A 27815-nucleotide genomic window follows, 5' to 3' on the forward strand; every position below is an offset into this window, starting at 1 on the left:
AAGCAGATATTATGGTAACGGAATATGAATGCAACATATATTATGGAGAAAGGTGGTTTTGCTTGATAAAATATTGAAGAAATTATTGCAATGCATGATTGTGAATTTTGTGATTCATATAAGATTGATTGTGTGGGCATTTGATTTTATACGAATAATAAGTAGGTGCATCAACAATTTATATTTAACATATTTGGAATATAGCCTCAATTATGATCAAGAAAAGGTTATGGAGAGCATAAAAAAATACTGGCATATTAATTCATGTAATCACTTGGTGATTTTTGGACAAGGCCATTCATAAGCTCCTAACCACAACTGAGCATACAACCCTAGAAAAGAAAAGCATATGATACATATAGCATTACACATAATTTCGTTACAGTTCCTAGGCTTTTACAGAAGTGGACCGACGGCCAGCTATAAGTTTTGGGAAGCATCTCAAAATAGTATGATTGGTGGGAGGCTTGTAGGATGTGAAAAATTCGGCATCCTGCTCGAGGGACTCTGAATAGCTTTCCAAAATCGCAACAATCTGGTCAAAATGTGGTCGTTTATCTGGGTTGCTGGACCAGCATCGGTTAATGAGATGACTAAAGGCCAGTGGACATTTTGGGGGTAATGGTGGTCTGGCATTCTGCAGAAAGCCCAGAAGACATCAGATGCAAGAAATTAATGAAAGTCAAAAAATTATCCTAATAGGGATTAAGGCAAATTTCCTCTCTGAAAGATTGAGAGCACAAAATAAGAAAAAGATGTCACTGTCAAGCATTTACTTTGATGGAGAATATGATCATAAGATGTACACTTGGGTTGTAAGGGAAACAGATTGTCATGAATCGACATGCATATACAATATACAGACTCGAGTTTTGTACCTTCAAAATCAAAAAAGCAGACTTTACGTTTGTCTATGCTACTATGATGCCAATTGGCTTGATATATAATACAGTTTTCAAGAAGACAGACACCACATAAGAATGGCAAAGACAGCATGATCCCCACTTTTAATGGCCACAACACAGGCATGGGCACATGTGACTGATTGTAATCACAGTGCTCCAGCATGTGAGGAAGATGCATCTCAGTAGATGAATCTAGATGACCAAAATTAGCATATGATACAAAACTGCAAATGATTTGATCCACTTGTATTGTTGCAATTTCATATCATTGATGCAGTACTGGTGTATCTTCTTTGCAGCTTAAATGTTTCCTATTGTAAGTCACATTTGGACATGTGATATTGAGAACATTCCATGCTGAACACTTGCCATCTCGTCAGATAAAACTGACGACCACATCCAGAATAAGACTTAGTACGCTCCCAATCACGTAACAGATGAATATTAATACAATACTGAATGCAATAACCAAGCTACATGAATATTCCACATTATAGATCACAAATCAGCATTACCACAAAAGCCATAATCCTTCTTGATAATATTAAAATATCAGACCTACGCCACTACCATATCGTCATTACCATCATCTTGTCTACAATTGCCAGCATGAGTAGAAAATTGGGAGCTATGTGAAAATAAAAAAATATTGGGACCAGTTACGTTAACCTGTGATCGTCATCCTAAAATTTTCTTGGATTGACAATTGAATTTAAACAGTGCATGATGATCTATGAGGCTGAAGGAATGTGGTTTGGAACTTTCTTCAACAAGAGTGAGAATGTTTTCTACTAACATTCTCACTCAGAAGATTAATGGCTTCAAGACAAGAACACCATTCATAAGATGAAATAGATATCTGCCTTCTTTCTCCTCAAGTCAGCACTGAATTGGTATCAGATTGTGCTCATTACATCCTAATTTTTAAGGATATTCAAAAGAACTTACTGCCTGACAGTCTATACTTATAGCATATCATTAACCCATGCAAGAGTGGGGCTCAATATCCAGATGTATTACCTGAGAGATCTTAACAAAACTCAAAGGAACTCTTCTTTTCTTTTCTTTCTTTCTATTTTTTTTCTTTTGTGGTTACGAAGGAGAGGCTCAAACTCAAAGATCTCTTAAGGGAAGCGGTGCATGGGTGCTAGCAAGCTAATTGGCAGAAAAAACTCAAATGAACTCTTTAAATGTGTAGTAAGACGCTAGTTTGCAGGTCAATAAAAACTTCCATGTTGATTCTCGTTTCATGAAAGTTGACCCGGTTTCCTTCTACTCTGAGCCTTGTAACCCCTTCAGTGTGAACAAAACCATGTGTACTTTCAATTCATAAAACACTACAATGCAATATTTCTTAGTTTTCTTGAACCTTCTTAGAGACATTTGATCAAATTCTCACAAATCAATCCCTACAGGTCTGGTGCTCCATCCATTTTTTCCCATTCCTCATTTTATCATCCTAATATATATCTTATCTTTTGCCGCCAGCAAAATGATTCACAATATGGAAACGATTTGTTTGACAGATAAATAATTAGACTTCTGTATATTTTGACATGAATCAAAAGCTCAAATAAATATTTTACTCCTTGCATCTGCAGATATTCCTTTCCTATTTGTCCTGGAAACTAATTTTATTCAAAAGTTGGAGCATTTTCACAGGAATTATTCCTAAAAAAAAATGTAATGCAAAAACATTTCTAGCCATGCTTTCTGGGAATGGCACAAATTTTTAAGTTCTTCTCGAATTAAATTCTCCAAAATAAATACATGACAAATTCAGAATGCAAAATCATTAATTATCAATAAAAAAACTAATTATCATATGAAACATCATTATTGAGAGAAGGCTCTGTTGTTTCCCTCCTATTCCCATTTTTAAACTCTTTTCTTCCCCTTCAGGATCTAGCTTTTCATTTGTCTTATCATTATTAATAAGCAATCCATTCGAGATTTTGGAAACAGCCAAGGGCTTGAGGCAACGAAATGTCTAGCTGATGCATTTGCATTTCAGGATATGTCAAGTACAATTCATATGCCAATAGAGATAAGTAACATCCTACAATTACTAGATTCATACTAGCAAAATGAATCAGATGAGTTTACCTTTTGGCAGACAGCAAATGCAGCCTGTTCTGGAGTCATGTTGTCAAATGGTGTCATTGCTGTCAGGAGCTCCCAGAGGACTATGCCAAAACTATAGACATCAACTTTTTTTGTGTGATGTTTTTCTTTGATCATCTCAGGAGCCATCCATCGATATGTACCTGTGAATCCTTTTGCATTACCGCAATGAGATTCCAAGCAGGAAATACCAAAATCAGCAACTTTGACGCTCATATCTACTCCAAGCAGTAAATTTTCAGATTTGAGGTCCCTGTGAAGTATCCCTTGTGAATGGAGATATTGCATCCCATGTGCAATGTCAAGGGCTAATTTCAGAACTAAATCGAGAGGAACTGAATATGGCTCTTGCTGATGGAGAAATTTTCTCAATGAGCCCCCGGCCAAATACTCGGTGATTATACAAAATACAGGAGGTTTCTTACAAGCCGCAACAAACTGAATGACAAAAGTGAAGAAGACATAGTGACTTATAATCAACAAAAATTTGCAAAATTTGTCATTTGATTAAACCATTTAGACTGTGTACAATGCCAGTAGAGTCAGAGATTCAATTCACAACAACATCTGAAGTGGCCTAGATGTAAAAATTAAAAAGGCTCATCTGTACAGAGAAACATCCCCATGAGTCTAGGAATTTGCATTTAATCTACTTTTCCAAATATGCAAGAATTACTGAACATGAGGAGATGAGGATCTAATAGCATTTTTTGTCTATTTACAACACTGACAAAGACTTCCAATAGTAAAATATAAATAAGAAAGCAAATTGTTTTCTCTCCTTCAATCTTCATTCTTCAGTCTCCTAGCCTCATCAATCTAGAAAAGATACTAAAGACCCCACCGGCCATTGCAGCCACTGGTATGGGTACCCTAATGAAATAGTCTAGATAATTAGTGATTTAGCTATAAACTTTTAACTGCTGAAGGATATGCTGCCAAAAATATTTAATGCAGAAGAGAAGTGCTGCACATCATAAATACTAGCCAACAATCATGTCCATGACTGTATCAATTTTCTTTGCTGGTCCACTTCATCTTTAACCATACCTCAGACTGCAAATATCCATTCAATGACATCATTTTAAAAACAGAAGAAGCATTGATGATCTTATATCAAAATTAGAATTCGTAAATCCCAGGAGTTTTTTTCATAAGATTGCAAGCCCACGGTGAAAAGTTCACGATCTTGTAAAGCATGATATTACAAGGCTACTGCTAGAATTTTTAGACGAATCCTTATCAACGGAAGGAAAAGAGAGTAATAAATAATGCACATGGGCAATATGTAATTGATATTGAAAGTTTAATGAATTTCTACCAAATTGGTTCCACAAAACCAAGCTAGGAAACATTGCATGTTGGAATCACTTTCATTGTTCTGCAGCAAAATTACAAGCCATTTCCACCACCCTTTGTTAACAAGTAAAAATATGTATAAGATCACAATTGGTTCGAATGACAGGTTAAGAAATTAGATTTAAGGTAATTGACAACATATTCCTTTACAAATCCAAATATTAAATTAAAAAGAAAATGGAACTCCATGTGTTGTTAATATAAAGAACAGGACATGAACACATGCAGTTAAAGAAACCGGATGCTTACAGTGATGATATTAGGATGCCTTAACCGAAACAGCAAAGCCACCTCCGAAGTGAAGTGGTTCTCAAGCATAGTAGCCAAGTTCTCGTCCTCTTCAGGCTGACTTATAAGCTTAATTGCCACATCTCTTTGCTTATACACCCCCCTATATATCCTACTGTGCCTCCCAGATGCAAATTTGTTACCAATAAACAACTGAGACATATCTGCGCTCCATGCCCCCTCTCCCTCTCCTTTAATCTCTGCCCCAGATGACACCAAATACTTGGACCAAGAAACCGCTCTCTTATATTCTCCAAGAGAAAGCCGCCTCTCTGATTTTCCATTGTTATAGATTTGCTTAAAACAGTAAAGATTCTTCATGGATTTGAACCAAATTTTAACAAAATCACCAGATGCTTAATCCTTAAGCCTCTGGAATTCAATGTAGAAACCACGGCGCCTCTAAATTTAGACTAGAAACTCAATTTGTATGTGACCCTACAAGGAAAACATCTGAACTGGCATGCACAGAAACTGTTTCTCATTCAACTACATTTCAAAACATTCAGTGCTCACGCATTTAAACATTGATGAAAACAATTCCAACCAACCCAAAAAACGAGAACACAAAAAGATTAATCAACCATTTAACTTGCATCACAGTACTAAAAGCCAAATTCGGAAACAAGAAAAACGTAAGTTTTTTCATATAAAAAATCAAGCTACAAAAGAAATCCAAAAAGCTCACTTCTTTCCCTAGCAAAAATGTTCAGACTGACCCTTTTGCAAATCTCAAAACTCTAGCTTTAAATCAAACAAAAAGACCACGGTTTTGAGTAAAACACAAGCTCAAAAGGATGGTTTTTCTTATCTTTTCATGCCATAAAATGGTGGCTCCGCAGACAGTCAAAACCCGGAATCAAATTCTAGAGAGAAGCCGAGTGTGGTTAAAGAAGAGAGAAAGGGAGTCGGTTGGGTTGGTGTAAACACTGTTATTGTTGTTGTTTCTAGTGTGCAAAGCAGTGAAAAGCATGCCAAGCGCTGGCGGTTTTCTCTCTCTGTGTCTCACACAATAAAATATTCTTGAAGAAAGTAAAAAAGAGGAAAACACAAGCTTCACTCACTCTCTCTGACTGCAAGAGGAGGAAAGGTGCTTGACAATCACAACGTGCGAAGATCCACTTCTGAGGAGACAAACCGGGTCTTCATGATAATGACCTTTGTCCATCTCTTTTTCAATTTATCCTTGCTTTTCTAGCTGAATATCCACCATGCCATTCCGTGCTTGTGCTTGCCATGTTTTCGACTTCTTTAAGCAGTTCCGAAGTGACCAGAAAGGCCTCTCCTTTCTAATTACTGCAAGCATTAGATCTCATTTTCTTTTCGATAAGTCTATTACCATTGCCCGTGCGTTGCTAGTAACAGATTTCATTAAAATTAAAATTAAAATTAAATTGAAATTGAAAGTATAACCATGGCTAACATTTTTTTAAATTCTTTGTTTATATTAATTTTATTTTATAAAAAATCCATCATTCAACATGAATATTAGACTTTCTAGTTTTTTTATATAAAATTATCTCGATTTTATAATCTAAATCATAATTTTAACAAATTAATTTAAATTGATTCATATATTTATTTATTTATATTTTTATTTATCTAAAGTTATTTTTTAATTAATTTTTTTATTTCATCCTTTTATATTTAGATTATATTAGAATTTTTATTTATTTAATTTTATAAAATTATCCTAATATCATCATCTCAAGCATTTAATTTGCCCAACAAGTTTATTTTCATTGAGAGTTTTTCTCATTGTATTAAACAGCAAGTCCCACTTACATTTTTCAATACAAGTTTTAAATTGCTTTTTTTATAATTTTTATTGTATTTTAGTAACACAGTAACCTATTCTTTGTTTCATAATATATTTTTTGTTAATATAGCTTGAATTGAATTAAGATAGCGTGCATGTGTATCTTAAGTCCAAGTCCACTTGGCTTAAGTTCATTTATGAAATATTTTTTAAATTTAGTTTATTTATTGTTATTGCTTTTTTTATTATATAATTAAATTAAACTAATATTTGAGATCTAATTAAATTTATAATTCAAATCATGAATTTTTCTTATTTCATTGAAACACGTTAATGGTGGATGAATATTTTTTTTTATTTAAAAAGGTTTTAGGTTTACCCTATGATATAATGCAGGTCATTTATCTAGTATTTCTAAAATAAGCTAATTTTTAATGTAAAAAAAAAGGTGCATGTATCATGAATGTGTTTTTGAATATCATGATTTGTTTTATTGAAAAGTAATAATATATATATATATATATATAAAAAGAAGAATTGTTAACACTACTTAAAATATTAAAAGCATAAAGTTAATTTACCCAATAAAAATAAATAGATACACATGTAAATATTTAACTCCAAATATCCTTTATGTTTTATATTTTTTTTAATGTTAGTGGTTAATTTTGATTGCTAAGAAGATACAATTTTCATTTGCATTAATGCATCATGCAATTATAATTTGTTTATATAAAATATAAAAATAAAAAATAAATTACAATAATATCTTTGAACAATGTGAAATTAAAAACAAATCAAAACATTAATTAATATTTGTTTTGTTAAAAAAAGTGAAATAAATATTTTAAAAAAATAATAAAAAGGGTGTTAATGAATTTTTTTTAAAAAAAGATCAAGTATTGTTGGGCCTGAATTGACCTTAGGTCAATCTAATTGATTTTTTAAAGTCAAACCATATTTGTACATATCGTTTGGGTTGTTTTTAAACCTGTCAAGTCGATTGGATCATATCAAGACAACTCCAGCACAGTTTAATTTAAAGTTTAAGCTAATTAAAAAAAGAGATTGGGGGTTTTTAGGGTTTACCTATTAAGTCAAGTTTAATGACATTATTAACTTTTTATTTAACCTGGGTATTTTTTGTTAGGCTCTTTTTTAAGATGTCAATTTTTTTTATTCTAATCTCATGTTATGCATGGCAAGTTAATCAAGTTAATGCAAGTTAATTCGAATGTTTTTCTCTTGATCTTTTATAATCCTTTTCTTTTTTAATTTTAACATTTTGTATTAAATAATTAATCCTTGAACTTTATTATTTTTTCACTTTTCTAGCTATTTAGTTATTCCAAAAACATATTGGTAAAGCTAACCCAAATTAATTTAAGGTTTTTAAGAATTTTTTTATTGAACTTAGTTTTTTAAATTAGATCATTTTTTTGAAATTTTTTTTTTATTTATCCACATCTCATATTACAAGTTATTAATTCATTTTATTACCATAGATTGATTTGGATTTTTTTCTTTGACATTGTATTTTTAAAGTTTTTTATTTTTTTATTTAGTTAGCATGAACTAACTTGAGTTATTCTTATCTCATTTTATATTATCCTTTCGTGTTTTTGGCAAGTTTTTTTACTCTCGTATCCTAAACTATATTTTAGAATTATCTCAAATTATTTACAGTTAATTTTTTTAATATTAAAAAAAGTTTAACCCGTCTCAGCTACCTAGTTAATTTGAAACAGAAACAGAAGCAGTAAGAGAGAGAATGAGAAGTGCATGGTTTTTGGGTGTTGGAGTCGGAGCAAAAGGAGGGTCCCATGAACACAGACGGTGCGATCCGGCCGTGACAAAGCCGTATGGTATGGCCCTCTTCCGTATACGGTCCCTCACTGTCTTCTTGTGTTTACTAATATCGATAAAGAGCTTAATTAATTACAGCTAACCCTTTTGTTTTTTTATAATTCTGAAATTGTAATCTAATCTCACGATAACCCTGCACTAAAAGCTAGACATGCAGACTGTGCGTGTCAGTTGTGACTGTAGGGCCCACTTTCTAGGTGGCAACGCGTGAGTCACTCTCCACCACCACCAGAGGAGAGGCCCCTGCCATGACTTGCCGGGGGGAGGGGGGGTTGGGTGTTTGCTGGCATTTCCTAGCTAACACCCGCCAACTTCTGGGACATGTTCGGCGGTGGTTCTTCTATTTGTCTGGGGATGGATTGATTAACCAACACAAGCACGCAATTAATTTCCATCAAATTCGAATTCAGAATAATAATAAATAAAATAAAAATCTGCATTTAATTTCGTGTTGGATGATGCATGGGTTTACCAGAACTCGAAGGAATAGACAGAACCTATCTTTTCAGAACCTAACCACAAGCTTGATTAGAGACTTCATATACATACCTTGTCCAAATTTCTACTTGATAACGTTTTGAGTTGGAATTGTGAACCTCAGTAGGTATTTTAGATTTTCAATCGATATTGATGCCTTAATTAATGATTGTCCAAATTCCTTGTTCCTTCAAAATATATATATATATTAAAAAAATTATAAACTTTAAATATCATCTTATAATTTCAAATCATTATTATTATTATTATACCTTTTTTATCATCATCATTATTATTATTATTATCACCATCACTATATTCTTCTATCGTATCTTTTGTATTTATTATTATTATTATCATCATCATCACTGTATTCTTCTATCATATCTTTTGTGTCATTATTTTGTTAAGTTTTCTAAAACATACACACACAACAAAAACAATAAATTTAAATTTTTTTTTGGAATTCCATGAATTTTATTAGATTGATTTAAAGTTGTTTATGGTCTATATAAAGATTATCTGAAGATTATATATTTTTTTTGGCTTTGAGTATTTGCTTTAAGGTTAGGTTATCGCAAATTATAAATTGTTCAAATATTTAGTTTTTAACAGTAATTTACATGAACCACCAATAAAAAATCTCTTAAATCTTTTTAGAAGATAGAGATTGTTATAACTTCCAGCACTAACTCTTTTCTTTTGTATTTTAAGTATTTCTATATTGTACTCTACTTGCATTCTCTTAAAAAATAAAAGGCATAATATTATATTTATAGAAAAATCTAAAAATCCAATAAATGGTAAAATGTCAAATTTTCCCTTAAATAATATCACATGTATTATTTTAGGTTGATTTTAGAAATTCATTCAATAAAGTCCTTACTTGATTGTTTCTACATCTAAAATTGTAATTTTTTGCATGATTGTTTCTACATCTAAAATTGTAATTCTTTGCATTAATTACATTCTAGTCCTTAATTTTTAAAATCTATTTACTATCATGTCGCACTTGATTAATTATCTTATTTTAATTTCTAACTAATAGTTTTTATGTGTGTAACCCATCAGGTTTCCTAACAAATTAACCAAAATATAAGTCACAATCTTAAATAAATTAAGATTAAATAAATTAAATAATTTCATTTATTATGAATTTAACAACTCTTTTACTTATAATTTAAAATCAAGTATAATATCTAACAACCTATTATGATTTTCTAAATATTAAAAAAATTATAAGTGATTTGACTTAACCTTTTAATAACTAGTTTCTAAATGTAATTATTATCCTTTTATAAAAAATATATTTCAATTTAAATATTACAGTATAAAATATTTATAAATTGTTTAATCATGGTCTATGTTAATTTGACCCATTATATATATATATATATATATAACGTGAAGTATGTGTCTTACAAGCCTACATGAATGATTTTTTCTTTGAATGGGCTAGGCACGTAGACCAACTAGGCCCACTTATTTGGTCCATGTTGATTTGGCTCATTATGGATTTTTTTATTTTTTATATATTTTATAATTAAATTTTATTATGATAAATATCAATAGAATTTAAATTATTAATTTTATTAAAAAAATTATTGACAAAATAAAAACAATATGAATAGCTCTCAACATCACAAAATCAAATATTTAAATTTATATTTATCTCTTAACTTTTCGATTTAGTCTTTAATTTATATCAACATCTCTTTCTAATATTTATTTGTGTATATAATTTTTAATTTATTTGATTAAACACATATTTTATCTATTTTTTATTAAAATAAAAAGATTTTTTCAAACTAAAAAAAATTTATTTTAGACTTAATTAGTGGTCACGAATAAAGTTGGTTAGCAATAGCAATATACACTAGGATGGTTTAGTTATACCAATATCAAAGGCCTATGATATTTGATTTGTTTGTTTGGCCATTAAATATCATAAATCATTATAAGGGGTCTAACTGCATTCCAAATTTTCAATCAAGCATCAAATATTAATACTTGATTTTGAATATAACATACTTTTAAGTGTTGCCAAACTGTTGTCTATGAATTAGATGCGAAACAAATAACTGGTTTATTTATTTATTTTTCAATTGTGTAATTTTGGAGACATGTAAAAGCGATTCCTAGCCAAACTTTAACGTACATAATATGTCTCCAAATCTCTACTAATAATAATGATGGCAGGTGGATACGTAAAGCTTAATTAAATAATGATTACCTGTATAGTTTAAGTGGAAGATGGTATAATATTGCTTCAAGCATTGTATAAACTCTAGGCCTAAAGGTAGGTGTTACTTGGCTTTCCATAAGAATCCACAAAGTTTCATATTTAACGTGTTGGGGTAAATTTTGTTTTTTATTTTTAATAATTATAGATATTTTAGTTATTTTATGCCTCTTGACTAATTATTTAATATTTTAAAATTAATGATTAATTAAGTTTTTAATAACTTAAAATTTATAATATTTGAACTATAGAACCTGTTTAATTAAACTACATCTTTCAAATTTAATTTTTTTTTTAATATCATGATAATGTGTTATAATAAGCAAGGATGAACTTGGAATTTGAATTAAATTTATATTTTACTTTATTCAATTATTTAAACATAAAATTTTAGGGAGGTATCTTGATCATAATTAATAAAAAAGGTTCAAACTAAGGACAGCTATTATATTATTAACTTTGAAGCATATTTCAAGATTTTTGTTTTTAAATTGTGGGTGTCAGGCTGATATCTTCATTAATTTTTAAAATTTTTTAAAATAATAATTATATAAAATTTCAATCATCAATTTATGTCACTTATTTTTTATAAATAAACTCAAAATTTTATAGATAAGGTACACCTTTTAAATATTAATATTTCAAGATTTTTGATATTTCGATATGTAATTATGCCTGCAAAATGCAAAAGTTAATCACATTTGTCAGATATAAATTTCAAGCAAGCCTTTAAGCACAGAAGTCGATAAATTTGTCAGAGATAGATTAGGAATCACATATCAAAAGGCGATGATGGTAGAAAAGGATAAAGAAAAGACGGCATGATGGGGAAGGTTGTCATGTAGCTCAGGTACAAACACTCCATGAACATGGCTGATGCAGGGCCTTACGTGTAAGCTCTTCTATCAGAACTCATTCTCTAACTATTTTACGGGAAGAGAGGATTTGGAGGTCCTTTTCATGGTGGCCTCGTACGTACAGCCTTTCTTGCTGTTGTCCCTACACGTGGCGTATCAGGATTACTTGACATTATAGATAATTGTTTTAAATGGTACTCTAATTTTAAGGATAGTTTGAAACAAATGCCCTTTCTATTCAATATTGATAAAAGATACACCATAATTATCATTGAAATTGAGAAAGACGACGTTCATGACCTCAATATTGCATAATACCTAGATAATAATATATAATATTATGTTGGTATTTAAACACTAATTTTGTTGGAAAAAATTTATTGATAGAATTATAAATATTAACTTGTCATTAAAAAATATATCATCAGTAATTTCTATTATGTCAACTATTTTTTTAGTACTATAATAAAAAAAAATTATCAATATCATTCTATTAGTAATTCCACCTAGGATTATGATATATTACTAACATATAAAATCATTGATAATTTCATCAGTGATTGAATACATATTGTTAATGGCAAGTCTTTTATTTTTTTTTCAAACTCTCTAGAATTTTTTGAGGGACTTAGTCCATTAGCAATTTTATCTGTAATTATTTGTGGCAAAGTCCTATAATTTTTTTCAACTATCTGGAACTTTTTGAGGAACTTAGTTCATTGGTCATTTCATTAATTATTCAAATTCCGCCCGTAATTCTGTCAGTATTATATTTAATATTTTTTTAATAAATAAAATAAACAAAACATGAAAAATTTAAAAATAAAATAAAAAACAAGATATTTATTATTAATTTAAAAAATATTATTGAATATAATTTATCAAATAGATAGAAGCTGAAGAAGAAAGAGGAAACATATCTTTATTAGGACCAGGTGGGTGAAGAGGTAAACCATATGTATCAGTGATGTTTGACAACAACTGCTCGACAAAATTCAATTTATCTTTTAAGTTGGCCATCTCATATCTAAGTTGAGTCATCTTAGCACTAAACCAGGCTATCAGAGCTTTAACTTATTCTCGTATGATTGCTTGGAACACCAGAAATTAAAAGCTCAAACCTAATTGCAAGGAACCAACAGTCAATACACTACAATTTATCCACGTATCCTTGGTCATAGTATTTGAGATACTATAAACCCAAATTTTGTTAGGTACACTAGATGATCCAACCTCCAATAACAAATTCAGATCAAGTTCTGAATAGGTCAAAAAATCATCCCTATATCTATCCTATAATCGGATGATAAAAAAACCAATAAGCAAATTTGAAAAAATAATAACTTATGAATTTTTTTCTGTTGAAATCCAACTTACCATGAACTTTTGAGCTCGATTATTCATGAATTGTCGCACCCTTTTCTGATAGTTCTCATTTTGCATGTGAGTTTTGTCATAATCTATTTTTGGATCTCCGCACAAAAAGAAAAAAATTGATAAGAAAAAATAAATAAAAAAATAGTGCAAAAAATAAAAAATACAATAAAAAAATATAACAGTAAAAAAATGATGTCAAAGCACCCTAAAAATGGTTAAAAATTGGTTGAGGAGGTTCAAAATTATAAAGATTATAATTTGGTAGTATTTTGTTGACTAATGAGAGCCTTGTTGACAAAGAAAATTTAATTTAAGGAAGAAAAATCCAAAATCAGATATTTATGGGCTCAATTAAATTTTATTGATAGTTTAATTGAATTTATAGAGGGTTTAATTGCAAGAAAAACTAATTTCAAAGTCAATTTAATCTTTAATTGGAAACATTTAAAGTTCTTGGGTCAAATTATAATTTTTAAGAGTTAATTTAATAAAATCAAGGGCTTAATTGAATAAATATTAAAATATAATGGCTAATTAAGGACTTAATTGATGAAATCAGAAGCTAAAGACCAAAATAAAAACACGCATAAATAAAAGGGTTGTAATTAAACCGAATCAGGGGTCAAATTAAAAAAAATTAGAAGTTTATTGCTCAATTGAAGGTCAAATTGCACTAATACGAGACTAAGGATCAAAGTGAAAAGGGCAACCAACTTTAGGGCCACTATTTGATTTTTGAGGAGATGTAATTGCATTGATTTTTAAATCAAAATTTCAATTTAGGACTTAATTGAACAAATTATAAATTGAGGACCAATGTGAACTCTAATATATTTTTGTCGTCCTTTTCTTTTGAATGAAATAACGTGTTTTGTCCAAAATAACGTCGTTTCATGCATTGTTAAGAAAAAAACCTAAACATTACTGTTTTGAATGACATCGTACGTCTTCTTCTTCTTTTGAAAGTGTAGAAAATAGGGGAAGGGGCTTTTGCTCCCCTGCGTTTCCACTACTTTTTTCTTGCAAAAAGACACTGACCAAGGACCCCTCCATATGCACAAAAGCTTTCTATGCATTAGAGTAAGGGGAGGAGAGGTGTCATTCGGGTGGTGGCAGGGTGGTTGCACAGTGGTCGCCCTTGCCACCCTACCCCTATGCTCTTGACTGGGCAGAGATATAGGTCTTCTTTTCCCCAATGTAAATACAGGGAAGAAAGGAGACAGATGGGATAAAAAAAAGATGGGGGAAGAGAAAGAATGAAAAACTAAGAGAGAGAATGATAAGAAAAAAACAGAGGAAGAAAAAAAGAAAAAAAGATAAAAAGAAAAGGAAAGAAAACAAATAGGAATAAAGAGAGAGAAGGAGAGGGAGGACAGGAGAAAAAGAAGGTCGGAGACCAAAATAAAAAAGAAAACTGAGAGAAAATGAGGGAAAAGAAACAGAGAAAAAGGAAAACAAGCAGAGAAAAAATAAAGGAAGAAGATGAGAGAAAAGAGAAGGACTGTTGCTTGGAGCCACCACCATTTCACCGCTAGCACCACCGCCACCAACGAGCACCACCATGAGCCTCCACAACAGTCATCGCATGTCAGTTCCTCCCACCTCTCTCTTCTTCCTTCTTCTCCTTCTCTGCTTTGTATCCTTTTGTTTTCATTTACATGCATAACGTAAGCACGTTCTGCAGATGAAAATAATTAGCTGGTTACTATGCAACCAGCCAATTAAAGTTTTTTGGGTTGATGCCGGCCCATTTTCTTCATGTTGGGCCGGTATTGGCCCATTTTTATTTGAGGCTGGTGCTGGTCCATTCCAATTAAAAAAAAACACTAATGATGTTCTTGTTTTTTTATTTTATCCATTTTTATTTAATATTGGTCTGTATTTTACATCGTAAAAATACAAATTTGGTATGAAAATATTGCTTTCATTAATACTTCTAAAAATAAAAAAATAAAAAAAATATTTTTATACATACGGCTAAGTATCTCAAAACTAAAAATCATATTAGGTTTTACATACACCAAAAAACAATGTTTTATCATGCATTTTGACTTTAATAATCAGTATATTAAAGTGAAGACAACATTGGCTAAAATTTCAAAAATAACCAAAATTTTATTTTGTTTTGTTTTAGTATCAAGGATTATGAATTTATACGTAAAATTTATTCCTGATATTAAAAAGAAATTTTTTTTGTTAACAACATAGAACAGTTAGGTTTTACCCTATTAAGATAAAAATCACCTTACAGAATAGGACTTGTCTTGAATCTTAGATAGACAGGATCAACAATAATAAACTATAACAAGTCCTTAGATTTTATTAGACAATAAAATAATATAGCTTATCATAGGTAGTGCGTATTTTGGGTGTTAATATCTTCCCTTTACACAACTAGTTGTCATACCTCATCTTTGAGACCAGTTACTGTTCATAGTGACCAGAATACTAGGTGGTGACTCCCATTTTATTTCTTGTCTCTCCATATTTTTCAGGTAGACCTTATAAATTTTCCTGAGTGGTGGACAATCACCACGACACTGCACACGTGCAACAAGTTTCAACAAAAAAATCCATTGGTTGCTAAAGGAATCTCTTGTTAGTTAAATATTTTCATATAATACAACTATTTAAAAAAAATATATAATAAAATAGAATCATACCAATTGTTTTGCATGCGAAATAAACAAAATGGATTTGCGAGTGTGCGTGGTAATTGAACCATGAATCTCCTTGTTTCGGTTTTTCGCACCAGACTGCAATCATCACATGAAATGCTCATATGTCATGTGCTGGATATAAGTGTTCTAGATAGCCTTCGAGACGTGTAAAAGTCTAAAATCCATCCATGTAGTCATGTCCTCCCAGCTTAAAAGACCCTTTTTTATATATATTTCTTTGATTTTTTTGCACCTCATACCAAAAAGCACGCAACCTGGTACATAGAAATAAATTGTTGATTAAGATAATAAAATTTAAACATTTGAAAAAATATCACATTTTGAATTCAATCTTATCTAATAAAGCTGTGTTTCTCATATATCATCTCGACCATAACGTTATCAGCCTTTTCCTAATAAAATTTTTCCTTGCGCGTCAATTTTATAAAATAATCTATTTATTAAAATCTTAAAACTAACCAAATTAAAATAATATAAAAAACTATTTATGTATACATTAAACTTGAACTTTTTGAATGAAGCATCAATCATAGGCTTCTATTTAGGATTTTTAGAAACTTGACTTAATTTAAACAAAGGCATTTTCATCGATGATTTCATCAGTGATGTTATCATGCAAGTAGCCTCCACATTTGTAAACTTGAAATTGTATTTGTTCATTGAAATTAATTAATAAAAAATTATCCATTATTGCTTATTTTTTAATCATGCATGAAAGGAAAATAAATTTACATGTTGCGGCTAGGCTTCTATTAAGCAATGTACTTTTTAGTATATACACTTTATTTAGAAATAATAGCCCTTCTATAACGAGGCATCGCACTCGATGAGTCTGCGTTAGCACAAGAATATAATAATAAAATCACAACAATAAATGTTTCATCAGTGTTAACAATAATTCATTATAAAGGAATAACCGTAAATATTACATTAAAATCAATCTCATTGCACATTGATGTTTTAAAATTTAATTAGAATTGTCTTCTTCTTCTTTTTCTTCATCATCGTCATATCCATCATAATCTTCTTCATTGAATTAATACTCGTTGATATCATCATCTTTATTGACTTTTGTATATCCATTAGTTCTGAATATATCATTTAACTTCTCAATATCAACATCAACAAAAATATTTTTAGTTGTATGAAAATTTAAATTTTCTTTTAAATTGGTAAACAAAGCAACTCGATATGCATCAATTAACTCGTTAGTTTGATAGACATCATCTCCCACAATCACTTCACTGTTACCACCCTGAACAACTTGGACATGACTTTTAGATTTGGTTTTCACTATGGATAATCAATCAACCTTAGAATGATTTTTTCTAAATGAAGGAGCATATGTGTAATAAACTTGTTGGCATTGTTAACAAAAATAAAGACATCATCGACGTTGCGAAGTCTAACTTTTATATTAATTTTGACCAAACCATAGTGGAGATCTAATCTATTTCCTTTATCGGTGGTATTGTACTATTAGTATTTGAATAAAAAGATTTTATTCTACTCACTATGATATTACTGTTCAAATAACTCTTCTAACTTCATAATCAACTTCAAACTCATTAGGAACTGATTCATTAACATAAACTCCACTATTATATATGTCTATCTACCATAGTAAATTTAAACTACCACTAACATTTCTTTTCAATTAATAAACCTGATACAAGATTACAACCATTAATAATTATCATGGTTACGAGTAGGTTAAGTTTTAAATTTACCTTTGGAATCCATAATAATCTCTTTCTTGGTTTTAAGTGGTTTAACTTTTGAACTTATAAACAACTTTGACTAGGAAACCCCTCTTTCTCTTTAAATTTGTCTTTCATGATATCTATGAGCTCAAATTAAATACTTGACATGTAATTCCCTTTCTTAAAAGTTCTCTCTCCACCTTCGTAACCCCATGTACGATGTTCTTAACTCTATATAATATTGCAACTCTACTATATTTGTTATGTCTATTAAGAAACCTCATAATGGTGATAATTCTTCATTATATTAGCTTGAATCATAACAATTTTTATCTTTTTATAGTAATCCTTCACACTCTTAAAACCTTGATTCAAACCCTGTAGTTTCTGAAATAGTTCTTTATAACAGTGATTGTGAACAAATCATTTCCTTAATATTACCTTTATCTTATCCTAAATATTAATAGGCCCTTCTAGGTTTTTCTTTTTATTCAACACAAGCTGATCCCATCATAGTATTCAACATATTATAACAATTTTATAATTTTGTTTTGCAAAATATTTTTGTACTAAAAACTTCATATTTATTCTAGACTCATTAATCAAACATAAAAGAATATTAAAGATAAGAATGTCTTTATTAATAATAAATATATTTTTACATTAACAAAATCAATGTCACATGTATCTTATTAGTTATAGGGTATAAACACTAGCATTTTTACGGTGAGATAACTTAGAAGCTGTTTATTTCTTTGCCAATCTGATTTTCCATGCTAGCTTGAAACATGTTGAGATTGATTCTTCTTTTGTTTGTGATACGGTTGCTTAAAAGGAACTCTAAGTTCAATTTATTACTTCTGATGATCAATTTGTTGATGTGCTAACTAAACCTCACTTATCATCTCATTTTATATTTCTACAATCCAAATTAAATGTGATGCCTTACCTATTCAACTTATAAGCGAGTAATGAAGCAATATGATTAAACATAATTCTACGCCCAGGTTCAATTATCTATTTTAATATTATTATTTTATTTATTATATTAGGGTCCATTATATAAAGTCGATTATGATTAGTTAGGGTTAGTTTTCTATATATATATATATATATTATGAAAGATAATATACAACAATAGCTACAAGATTATAGTTTACAATAATTTCCATTTCTCTTAAACTAATTCCTTTTCTTATTATATCAAAGAGGCCTTAATATGGATGGTAATTCTACCAATCCATTAAGAATTTAACTTCACATAGGCTAGTTAGACTGAGTTTTTACCTTGTTTTCTTGGTTCAAAGTTGATCAAGTATATAGATAGGTAAAGTGTTTATTCTCTAATCACCTAACTTGGTATTTTTACCATACTTCTAATTTTTATTTGTTGATACAAATATTCATTATGAACCCTAGAAATAAATTTAATTATCGAAACATTTACTTTTTAACTAATTTTACTATATAAAAAAAGTTCAAAGTTCAATTTTTAATCAATCTAATATTGAATAATGAGATTAAAAAAATAATCAATAAGAAAAATCAACCAATAAAAATGCTTGAGTTAGCATGTTAACATATTTTGATTATGAGATCAAGATAAATTTATAGAAAAAAATTAAAAAAATCATGAAGCCCCATCTCTAAAAAAATCTAATGTTGAAGGCTGAAATCAAGAAAAAAAACCAAATTCATGAGATCAATATATAATTCAATAGAGAAAAATAAAAAAAATAATGAAGCATAATTCATAAAACTAAGGATGTTCATGGTCTAGTTTGGACCTAAAAAACCAATCGAAACAACAACAGTTTCTTGAGAAAACAACTCAAACCGAACTAAAAACCAATTCAAACTGAACAAGTTCTATTAAGTCAAAATCAATTTATAAGAGAAGTGAGTAGAATCAATAGACTATAAAGACACGGAGGGTGGCTGCAGGAGGAAAGGAAATTAGAGGAATATGATTTCAAAGAAAAATAACCTTTTGTGATTAGGTTAGCTTTGGGGCTCCAATTTGATCTGGTTTAATCGATTTTAAACTTTTAAAACTAAACCAAACAAAAAATCTTTATGGTTTTCTAATTGGTTGATTCAGGATTTTTTTTTAGTTTAATTGGTTTTTTAGTTTTTTTTAATAAGTATATCCAAAACGATATAATATTGAACGATAAATTAAAAAAAAACTAAGCAAAAAATAAAAAATAAAAACTATTGTATTGAGCAGGTATTATGGGCATGGTAAGAGGAGTATACCCAGAAACTTTAATGTTTTGTTAATTATGAATATATATATATATGTTCACGTAGACTAGATAATTGTTGGTGTTGATGTTGCTAAATGTTTATGCAAAAATTACTTGCATTGATGTTGATAAATGATGAGAACTAATTGCTTGTGTTGATGTTTAATTTTTCAGATATTGATAAATGTTAGTAAATGATTGTTTGTATTGATGTTGGTAAATGATGATAAATAATTGGTTGCGTTGATGTTGATAAATGATGAGAAATGATTGCATTGTTGATGTAAAAATTTTATGTTGTTAGTAAATGATAACAAATAGTTGCATAGGTTGATGATGGAAAATAATTGTATTGTTGATGTTTTAATAGGTTGCGTGGAATCCTTATTCAGAAGATGATACAATAGTTTCTCTTATTATATGCACATTGGCCATGAACTTATGGACATCAATTGTCCCTCTTATATTTTTTGAGTTTGTTGAGATGTATTGTCCAGACTGTGTAATGTTACAATTTAGTTTCAAACAACATATCCCATTTGACATAGATACTAGCAATCAGTTGCGTTTCATTAGTCCTTCAGGAAAACATGATAATTATAATTGGATGATCCACCATCTCCAACATATATTGATGTGGGATGTACGAATAAATTTTATTTTTAAAGATGTGCATCCTGTAATTTCTGAGGAGGAATACATGGACTGGTACCTGAGTATAACATGCTGAATCATTACACCAAACCTATCATATGTTCCTCTATACAAGATGGAGTATGAGCTACATGCACATCAGATTCAAAATGATGTAAGTATATTTTACTTTTTATAGGCTTCGACAAAACCATTGTATTTTATTTATGGACTAATAATTTCTATTTGCTTCATATTAGGTTGGACAATTGTTGTATGATAGTCGACGTGCGGTGGTTGATCTTCGTGAACTCGATGATGATGATGGATTTACTTGTTATTATACATCTTCTTAGTTCGACACATATCGTACTACACTTGACCTGTTAGGAGAAACATTAAATTTAGATGATGTTGTCTTAAAGGATAAAACCACATAAATAAGTGAAAGCCATGCTATTAATGAAGCTCATCTATCCACTCATCATTGCAAAAGACATAGATAAGCTAAGATTTATTATTATGTCGTGTTTTTTTTAGTTAAGAGTAATTTTTTTTATTATTACTTTTGTAATATTATTTTAGCTAATTGTCATGTTGATTTTAAAGTTATCTTATATATTATGCATTTTTATACTTATTTTATATAAGTATGATTGAAAATTATTGATCAAGGTAAACATGCGAAGAAACTATTTAAAATATCAAATTATCCATTAACAATGTAAAAACTATATAAATAAAAATAAGATTTAAAAAATACCCATATTAATTTGGGATTATAATTAACAAATAAAATTGATGTTAAAATTCCACACTTTTAATTTTAGATTTAAGGTTTGATAATTTAAGGTCTTGTTTGAGTTTTAGTTGTGGTGATTTAGACTTTATTTTATGTAAAATTGAGGGTTGGATTAAGATAAAAGATGGGCTACTTGATATCATCTCTATTATCATTTATGGTTATATAGTGTCTATTCATAACCATTATTGTCATTAGTTATTTATTAATATAAATAATTATTTATAAACACTATTTTTATTATCTGTTGTTAAATAAAATCACATTTTTCAATAATAATTAGGTCAAAGTGTGATATATTTCATGTTATTTTTTTAATTTACTATATCTTAAATTTTTTTTTTATCAAATTGTGCTAGTTTGATAAAATGATTTATCAAAACTTTTTAAGCTATTCAAGAATTTTTTTATTAATATATTTAGAGTGTGTTTATTTTTTTGTTTAAAAAATGATTTTGAAAGTTTTTTAATTTTTTTAATTTTGAATTGTTTTGATATATTAATTTTAAAAATAAATTTTAATAAAATAATAAAAATATTATTTTAATATATTTCTAAAAAAATGTACTTTTAAAAATGGGACTCGACCAGACTTCTCTGCGCTTCTTGAAAACTCTGGAGCTACTCAAACTAATTTGATTGTTGCTGCACCAAGTTGGATGTGCTTGGGGAAGCATGTCCACGGCGGCCGAAGAGAAAAAGTTTTTGATGAGTTCCCCAAATCAAGCCTTACGAATTGGCCCAAAGTGCTACAATTGTAGGTTTTTTCCCATCTTGGTATTTGCCAAAAGGCAAGGGAGGGCTAGAGCCTCTTGCAGTGCAGATCTGAGTTGTTCATAAGACCAAAAGAATACTACCAAGCTAGCCTCATGCTGGCTAGTGGGCTTGGACTCTGGTCCAGTCTAAAGCCTACTACATAAGCTTTGTTCCTTCGGGAAACATGGATGATTGATGAGTTCTAGGTCGTCAGAGGAAGAAGAAGAAGAAGAAATAATGAAGAAGAACCATCCACTAAAGATTATTTTGCAAATCATTGTAAGCCTATTCATGAGCTATCTAGCAGTCGCCTAGAGGTGGCAAACAGACGATGAGAGACCCTCGAATCATTTCCGACAAGGTCATAGTCGGGAAGGTAGAAAGTCTCATATAATCCAGAATCCAGATATCCAATTATATAGTTTACATTTTCCCCAACAGTAGGAAAAAAAAGAGGTAAAAGGGATAAACATGCTATTAATTTGTCTCTATACAACATTAGAAAGTAAAAATTGCATGTGACTTTTTCTTCTTTCCTTCTCCATAAACCTTGAATATAATACGTGAATGCCATCACATTGCGTCCCGGTTATATAGATTGTAACCAGATATAATGGAGCTACCGGCAAAGGCAATAAAAGCCAGGAAGGCCATGACAACCGAAGCAGTTGCCATCTCTGTGAAGTCATCTTTGCCCCAGTTAGATTGCCAGTCATCAACCCGAGTGGCTGCTGAAGAGGATGCTGATACCAGAAGATATGCTAGTATCTGCCAGTTTGAACCCCAAAAAAAAAAAAAAAAACAAACACAATTCACTTTCAGTATCAATAAACCAGAAGGGAAAAAAACCGTCATGCTTACATGTGTTGACTGTTAGTATCCAAAAACTAAAGTGAAAAACAATTCATTGTGCATGGTTGTATTTTCATTCGTTCCTACGGATGTAAACTACATCTACACTGTTAATTTAGGCCTCCCAAATTAGCTGAAACCATACGAGTCATTTGAGGCTTGATGTTCGTGAAATCGGTAGTGGTAAAAGTAAAATGGATCTCCTGTCAACTAGAAGCCATGGAAACCCAGGAAACTTAGACTTTAAATGAATTACGACGGGCAGATTCAATCTTGATTGGGGAGATCAAAGAAGGTCACACTCAGTTTCCTGAATAGCCCCGACTCACCATTCTACTTCAATTCCTGTGACCAACACAAGGTTATTTGACAAAGGAAATATGTTGAGAACTCTGCTGCTACAAATCATGCACAAAGACTATTCAGGTGAACCCACCATGCGAGTTGTGGAGAGACAAACTAACATTCACAATAATGGTCCCCAGGAAAAGAAACCCGGAAGCAGTCCTACATGTGGTTGCTCTAAGGATTCATGCCTTGAAATTGTGTTCACAAGCTGAAAATACATGGACTATGATTGCGCACTAAAAAATTGACACTAACAGATTCTTGATAGCATCATCAGCCAAATTAATCCACTCTCTTCCAGGAACCAGATAATCACCAAATGTAATTAAGCCTTGAGATGAAATGCTACCGGCAGTGACTAGCACAACACAGTTAGTATAAACAGATAATAATTAAACATAAATCAATTACCTGATCCATGAAGAAATTAAAATGAAGCCGAAGATGGTGTCGAATCACATGTTTCCCGGTGGCTAACTGATAGCTTAAATCATAAGCTTGAAATCCAGCATACGCAAACCCAATCACATTCACGGCCAAACAATACCTGCATTAATTATTATTTTTTAAATAAAATAAATAACACAAACATTAAAAACTAGCAATTAATCATCACTGCCTACCTGTACTCTATATATCTATAAAAGGAATCACCACTCCATCCCTGAGTCTTATCAGCAGCCATAACAGCAAAAGATATCAAACACATGATAATCTCACTAACCCTAAACCCTAATTCACCAGTCCTCATCTTCTCTTCTTTCCTCGACCTCCTCACCACCGACGCCGTCCCCACCTTCCTCATCACCCCATCTGCCACTCTCTCCCTCGCCACCTTGTTCAGCACCAGCTCAGGAGGCGCAGAGAGGTTATCCGGCGGGAAAGAGGAACGTTCGGGGGGGTCCTGAGTAGACTTGTGGATGTCAGCGGCAACGACGGCCATGGAGTTTTGGACCGGAGACAGTGATTTTTCAGGGGAAGTAAAGGGAGAGGCGTAGGGAGGGCTTTCGAGAGGATCGCCATGGTCGGATCGGAGAGGGGATTGGAAATGGCGAGGAGAGTGGGATTGTGATTCGGAGTTTGAAGAAGAGGATCGTGGGACTTGGGTTTTCGGCTTGGAATCGGATCTCGCTGTTTCCATTTTTTTGCCGGATATGGTTTGGGTGTTCATTTCGCGGAATTTAGTGGGAGACGAATTTAATTTTATACTCTCCGTGTGTGTTTCTCCGTAGTGTCTTGTATTTTTTGAGAGTGAGGGAGAGAGTGGGCAAATGTCCGAACGGTCCCCCAACTATACACTTTGCCTCTATTGGTCTCCAAACAATTCATTATCTCAAGAATCTTAGAGATCCTCAATTGAACTTCAACCATGTTTTTGATTCTCATAACACTTATATATTGGATTTCAAAAAATAATAAATGAGAATAATGACAAGAAAAGAGAAGAGATTTATGTAGTCCTATGTGTTATTAATAATTATCAAGTTCTAATAAAATTGGTATTATTATTTCACAACAACTTAATTTCTTTTCTTTTTTTGTGAATAAGGTTTACATAATTGAATAATTATTTAATTCTTGTTAACTAAAATGAATGATAGTTTGATGTAAAAAACCAAGTTAAGTTATCGTTTAATGGAAAGGTAGGGTGTATTATAGTTTGACGCGGGAGTCAAGTATTCGTAAAAGATTTAATAGATACAAGAGTTTTTAATTGTTTAAATAAATAATTTTGCATAAAAAAATACAATAATATTAATAAATATCAAGTTCTTGTTATTTTACAGGGGACTTGACTTTCTTATTTTAAAAATAGATGAATATTTTTAGATGAAGATTTAATAGAGAATTCTTTAGTCTTTGGGGACTTAATTGAGAAAAAACATTAATTGGAGGATCATTGGGGACAAGATCCATAGTAAGGGGACTCGTTTTCAGGTTTGCCTAAAGAAAGTTTGGAAGGGGGGAGGCTTTAAAGCGGGTGAGAAGTTTGTGTTTTTGCTTTTGCAGGGACCGTGTACACCTGGCGTTTTATAAAGAGAAGAGCTTTGTTCACGTATTGCGAGGCATATAGTATAGTAAAATAAAACCTAACTAAAACACTCACTTAAGAGACTGAGATTCCACGTAAGATATCGCACATGACGATTCCACGTGTCACAGGAGACAGAATTTATTTAGTATACGCACTAGCACGTCAGCCTAATTTTTTTTTAAAAAAAAAAGAGTGAGAAAATTCCTTGATTGTGTAATTAAATATGGTTTAATGGGTTAATATTAAAATTATTTTTTTTTTGTTTTTAAAGTTAATTCAAATTAAATTGATTAATTTCATGGATTTAAAACGTAATCTTAGAAAAAAACATTACTTGAATTTAAAAAAAAAACTTCAAAATAATAATTTTAAAAAAATTATTATAACAATGATAAATTGAATCAATTTTAGTCACCCAATAACTTATTTCATGGACTCTATTAAATTTAATAATATTTTTAAAAATTATTTTTTAATTATATAATAAAAAATATATGTTCAGAAAATTGAGTACTAATCTAAAAATAAAAACTTATTTGAGACAATAATAATCTTATAGAATACAAAAAATAAAAATAAATCATGCAATTTATTTCTTAATCATTTAAATATTAAAGGATAAAACTAAGAGAAAAAATAAAAACAATTAAAGGATAAAAAAACAAAAACAACAGATTTGACTAGTAGATGAACTTGTCTAACTTATGAATCGGATAACCTGGACTAGTACAACAAACCTCTGAACTGGGTTATGAATTCTTATGGGATTATATATTTTTTAAAACTATTTTTATTTATTTATATAATAATAAAAATAAATGTTCGTAAAATCAAATATCAACCAAATACTAAGATATTGAAAAAAATAATTAAAAAAAAAAAGTTGAACTCGTTAAATCTGCAAACCATATCCACCAGTAAAACCTGCGAATATGTCCATAGACTTTTTAAATTTTAATAAATAATTTTTTTTTAAAACTTTATTTTTTTACAATATAAGAAAAAAATAGATGAAAAAAAAGTCAATTTCAATTAAAAAACAAAAAGAAAAACACATCAAAAAACCTATTTTAGCTTTATAACATTTTTTAAAAACAAAAATAATATTAGAATAATTGAGAGATAAAAGCAAATCAAGACATTTAATATTGCAATATAAATAATTTATTTGGTTGTGTTTAATGAATTTATTTTTACTGAAATTTCAAATAAAATAATAAAATTTAATTATATAGTTTAATATTTTATTTTAAACATAAAATATAATAAATTATTAATTAAATTTAAATAAGGCATAGAATTGAATTTAATACTAGAATATTAAATGTGGTCGAGGGCTTTCAATGAAAACTTTTATGTAGGGGACAAAAGTGAAAGTTCTTCAGCATTTCTTTGAGAGCGGGCTTTCCTTCGGCTGAAAGGCATCAGTTCTTACGCGTACAAAAACAATCGTGAGAAGAAATTTATACAGAATATTGAGGATTTTTTAAATTCAATTCAATTTAGAGAGTTAAAAATTAAATAAAAAATGAAATTTAATTTCCGAAAATATTATAAAAATAAATTAGAGATCAACCCCTCTTATTTATAATTTCAAAGAATAAAAATTTAATATTAAGACTTTCTTTTTTAAAATACCCATTTGTCCAATTTTTTTTAAAAACCTTTTAAAAATAAAATGAGGATAATAAGAGTAATATAAAAAACAAAATTGTTGAAATACATGTAAATTTAATTTATTTATATATTAAATTCAAATTAAATACTATAACTGATAAGATTGATAAGATAGTGGTCCTTGACAGTGTCCACTTTAACATGTTGCAAACCAATTGGTTCCATGAGAAGTTGAGAATATACTCCAAAAGCCTCAAGAAAAGCATCAAATCTCCCTCTTTCTCTAAATTATGAGCATTAGTCACACCTTTTTCTTCACAAAGAGTCTACTTTAATACCTAGAATAACAAAAAGAAACCAGCAACATTGTTTGCTTTTTAACTTTGATACTATGAGTCTTCTCAATGTCTTCCTTTCATTGAAAATTGATGTCTTTACGCTTGGGAATCGCGCAGTGATGCTGATGGCTTCATCAACGACTCTTCATTGGATCAATGCTCTCTCCATGAACAATTATCTGATACTTTCACAGCATGCTTGAGCCTATGTGCATCAAGAACAAGATGCAAGTACTGAAAGATTACAATATCCTTAGAATTGCCCAAAAAGAAATCCCTTTGAAAGGGTTGCGTTATTGTCTGGCAGGGTAAAGAGAGCTGGACACCTTGATCATCATACCAACCCTTCAAAAGTGATACATCATTACTGTTTGTCACTTTCTTTATTGATAGTAAAAAAGCAATATACACCTAAAGAAACAGAAAAAAGGAGAATAATTTATATGTGAAAGGCAAACAACGAAAACTGCCCCTCACAAGAGATTTTAAAAACTGTATGTTCAAATCTTAGGGCCTAGCAATTGGGGGGGGGGGGGGGGGGCCGAAC

At 30.2% G+C, this 27815-nt stretch overlaps 2 protein-coding genes across 2 annotated transcripts; both read right to left on the reverse strand.

Annotated features, from left to right (window-relative positions):
• Positions 1 to 230: 230 nt before the first annotated feature.
• On the reverse strand, positions 231 to 5873 carry LOC105139534 (serine/threonine-protein kinase HT1-like). The gene is made up of 3 exons (XM_011046007.1): positions 4638 to 5873; positions 3012 to 3467; positions 231 to 637 (listed from the first exon to the last, which is right to left on the reverse strand). The coding sequence occupies exons 1-3, from the start codon at positions 4995 to 4997 to the stop codon at positions 389 to 391; spliced, it is 1065 nt and encodes a 354-aa protein (XP_011044309.1). The 5' UTR covers positions 4998 to 5873; the 3' UTR covers positions 231 to 388.
• A 16554-nt stretch (positions 5874 to 22427) lies between these two features.
• On the reverse strand, positions 22428 to 24507 carry LOC105139535 (CASP-like protein 4A3). Its single transcript, XM_011046008.1, has 3 exons — positions 23902 to 24507; positions 23690 to 23825; positions 22428 to 22846 (listed from the first exon to the last, which is right to left on the reverse strand). Exons 1-3 carry the CDS (start codon positions 24447 to 24449, stop codon positions 22652 to 22654), a joined length of 879 nt encoding a protein of 292 aa, XP_011044310.1. The 5' UTR covers positions 24450 to 24507; the 3' UTR covers positions 22428 to 22651.
• Positions 24508 to 27815: the final 3308 nt, after the last annotated feature.

The sequence above is a fragment of the Populus euphratica genome, unplaced genomic scaffold (assembly GCF_000495115.2).
Source record: "Populus euphratica unplaced genomic scaffold, PopEup_1.0 scaffold212.1, whole genome shotgun sequence".
NCBI lineage: Eukaryota > Viridiplantae > Streptophyta > Magnoliopsida > Malpighiales > Salicaceae > Populus > Populus euphratica.

Coding starts and splice junctions, on each gene's coding strand:
- LOC105139534 (XM_011046007.1), bottom strand. CDS start 4,997: ATGAAGAATCTTTACTGTTTTAAGCAAATCTATAACAATGGAAAATCA. Junction 3,468..4,637: donor GGCATCCTAATATCATCACT/GTAAGCATCCGG, acceptor TTTGTCATTCAG/TTTGTTGCGGCTTGTAAGAA. Junction 638..3,011: donor CATTTGCTGTCTGCCAAAAG/GTAAACTCATCT, acceptor GGCTTTCTGCAG/AATGCCAGACCACCATTACC.
- LOC105139535 (XM_011046008.1), bottom strand. CDS start 24,449: ATGAACACCCAAACCATATCCGGCAAAAAAATGGAAACAGCGAGATCC. Junction 23,826..23,901: donor TATAGATATATAGAGTACAG/GTAGGCAGTGAT, acceptor TAATTAATGCAG/GTATTGTTTGGCCGTGAATG. Junction 22,847..23,689: donor TTAATTTCTTCATGGATCAG/GTAATTGATTTA, acceptor TCAAACTGGCAG/ATACTAGCATATCTTCTGGT.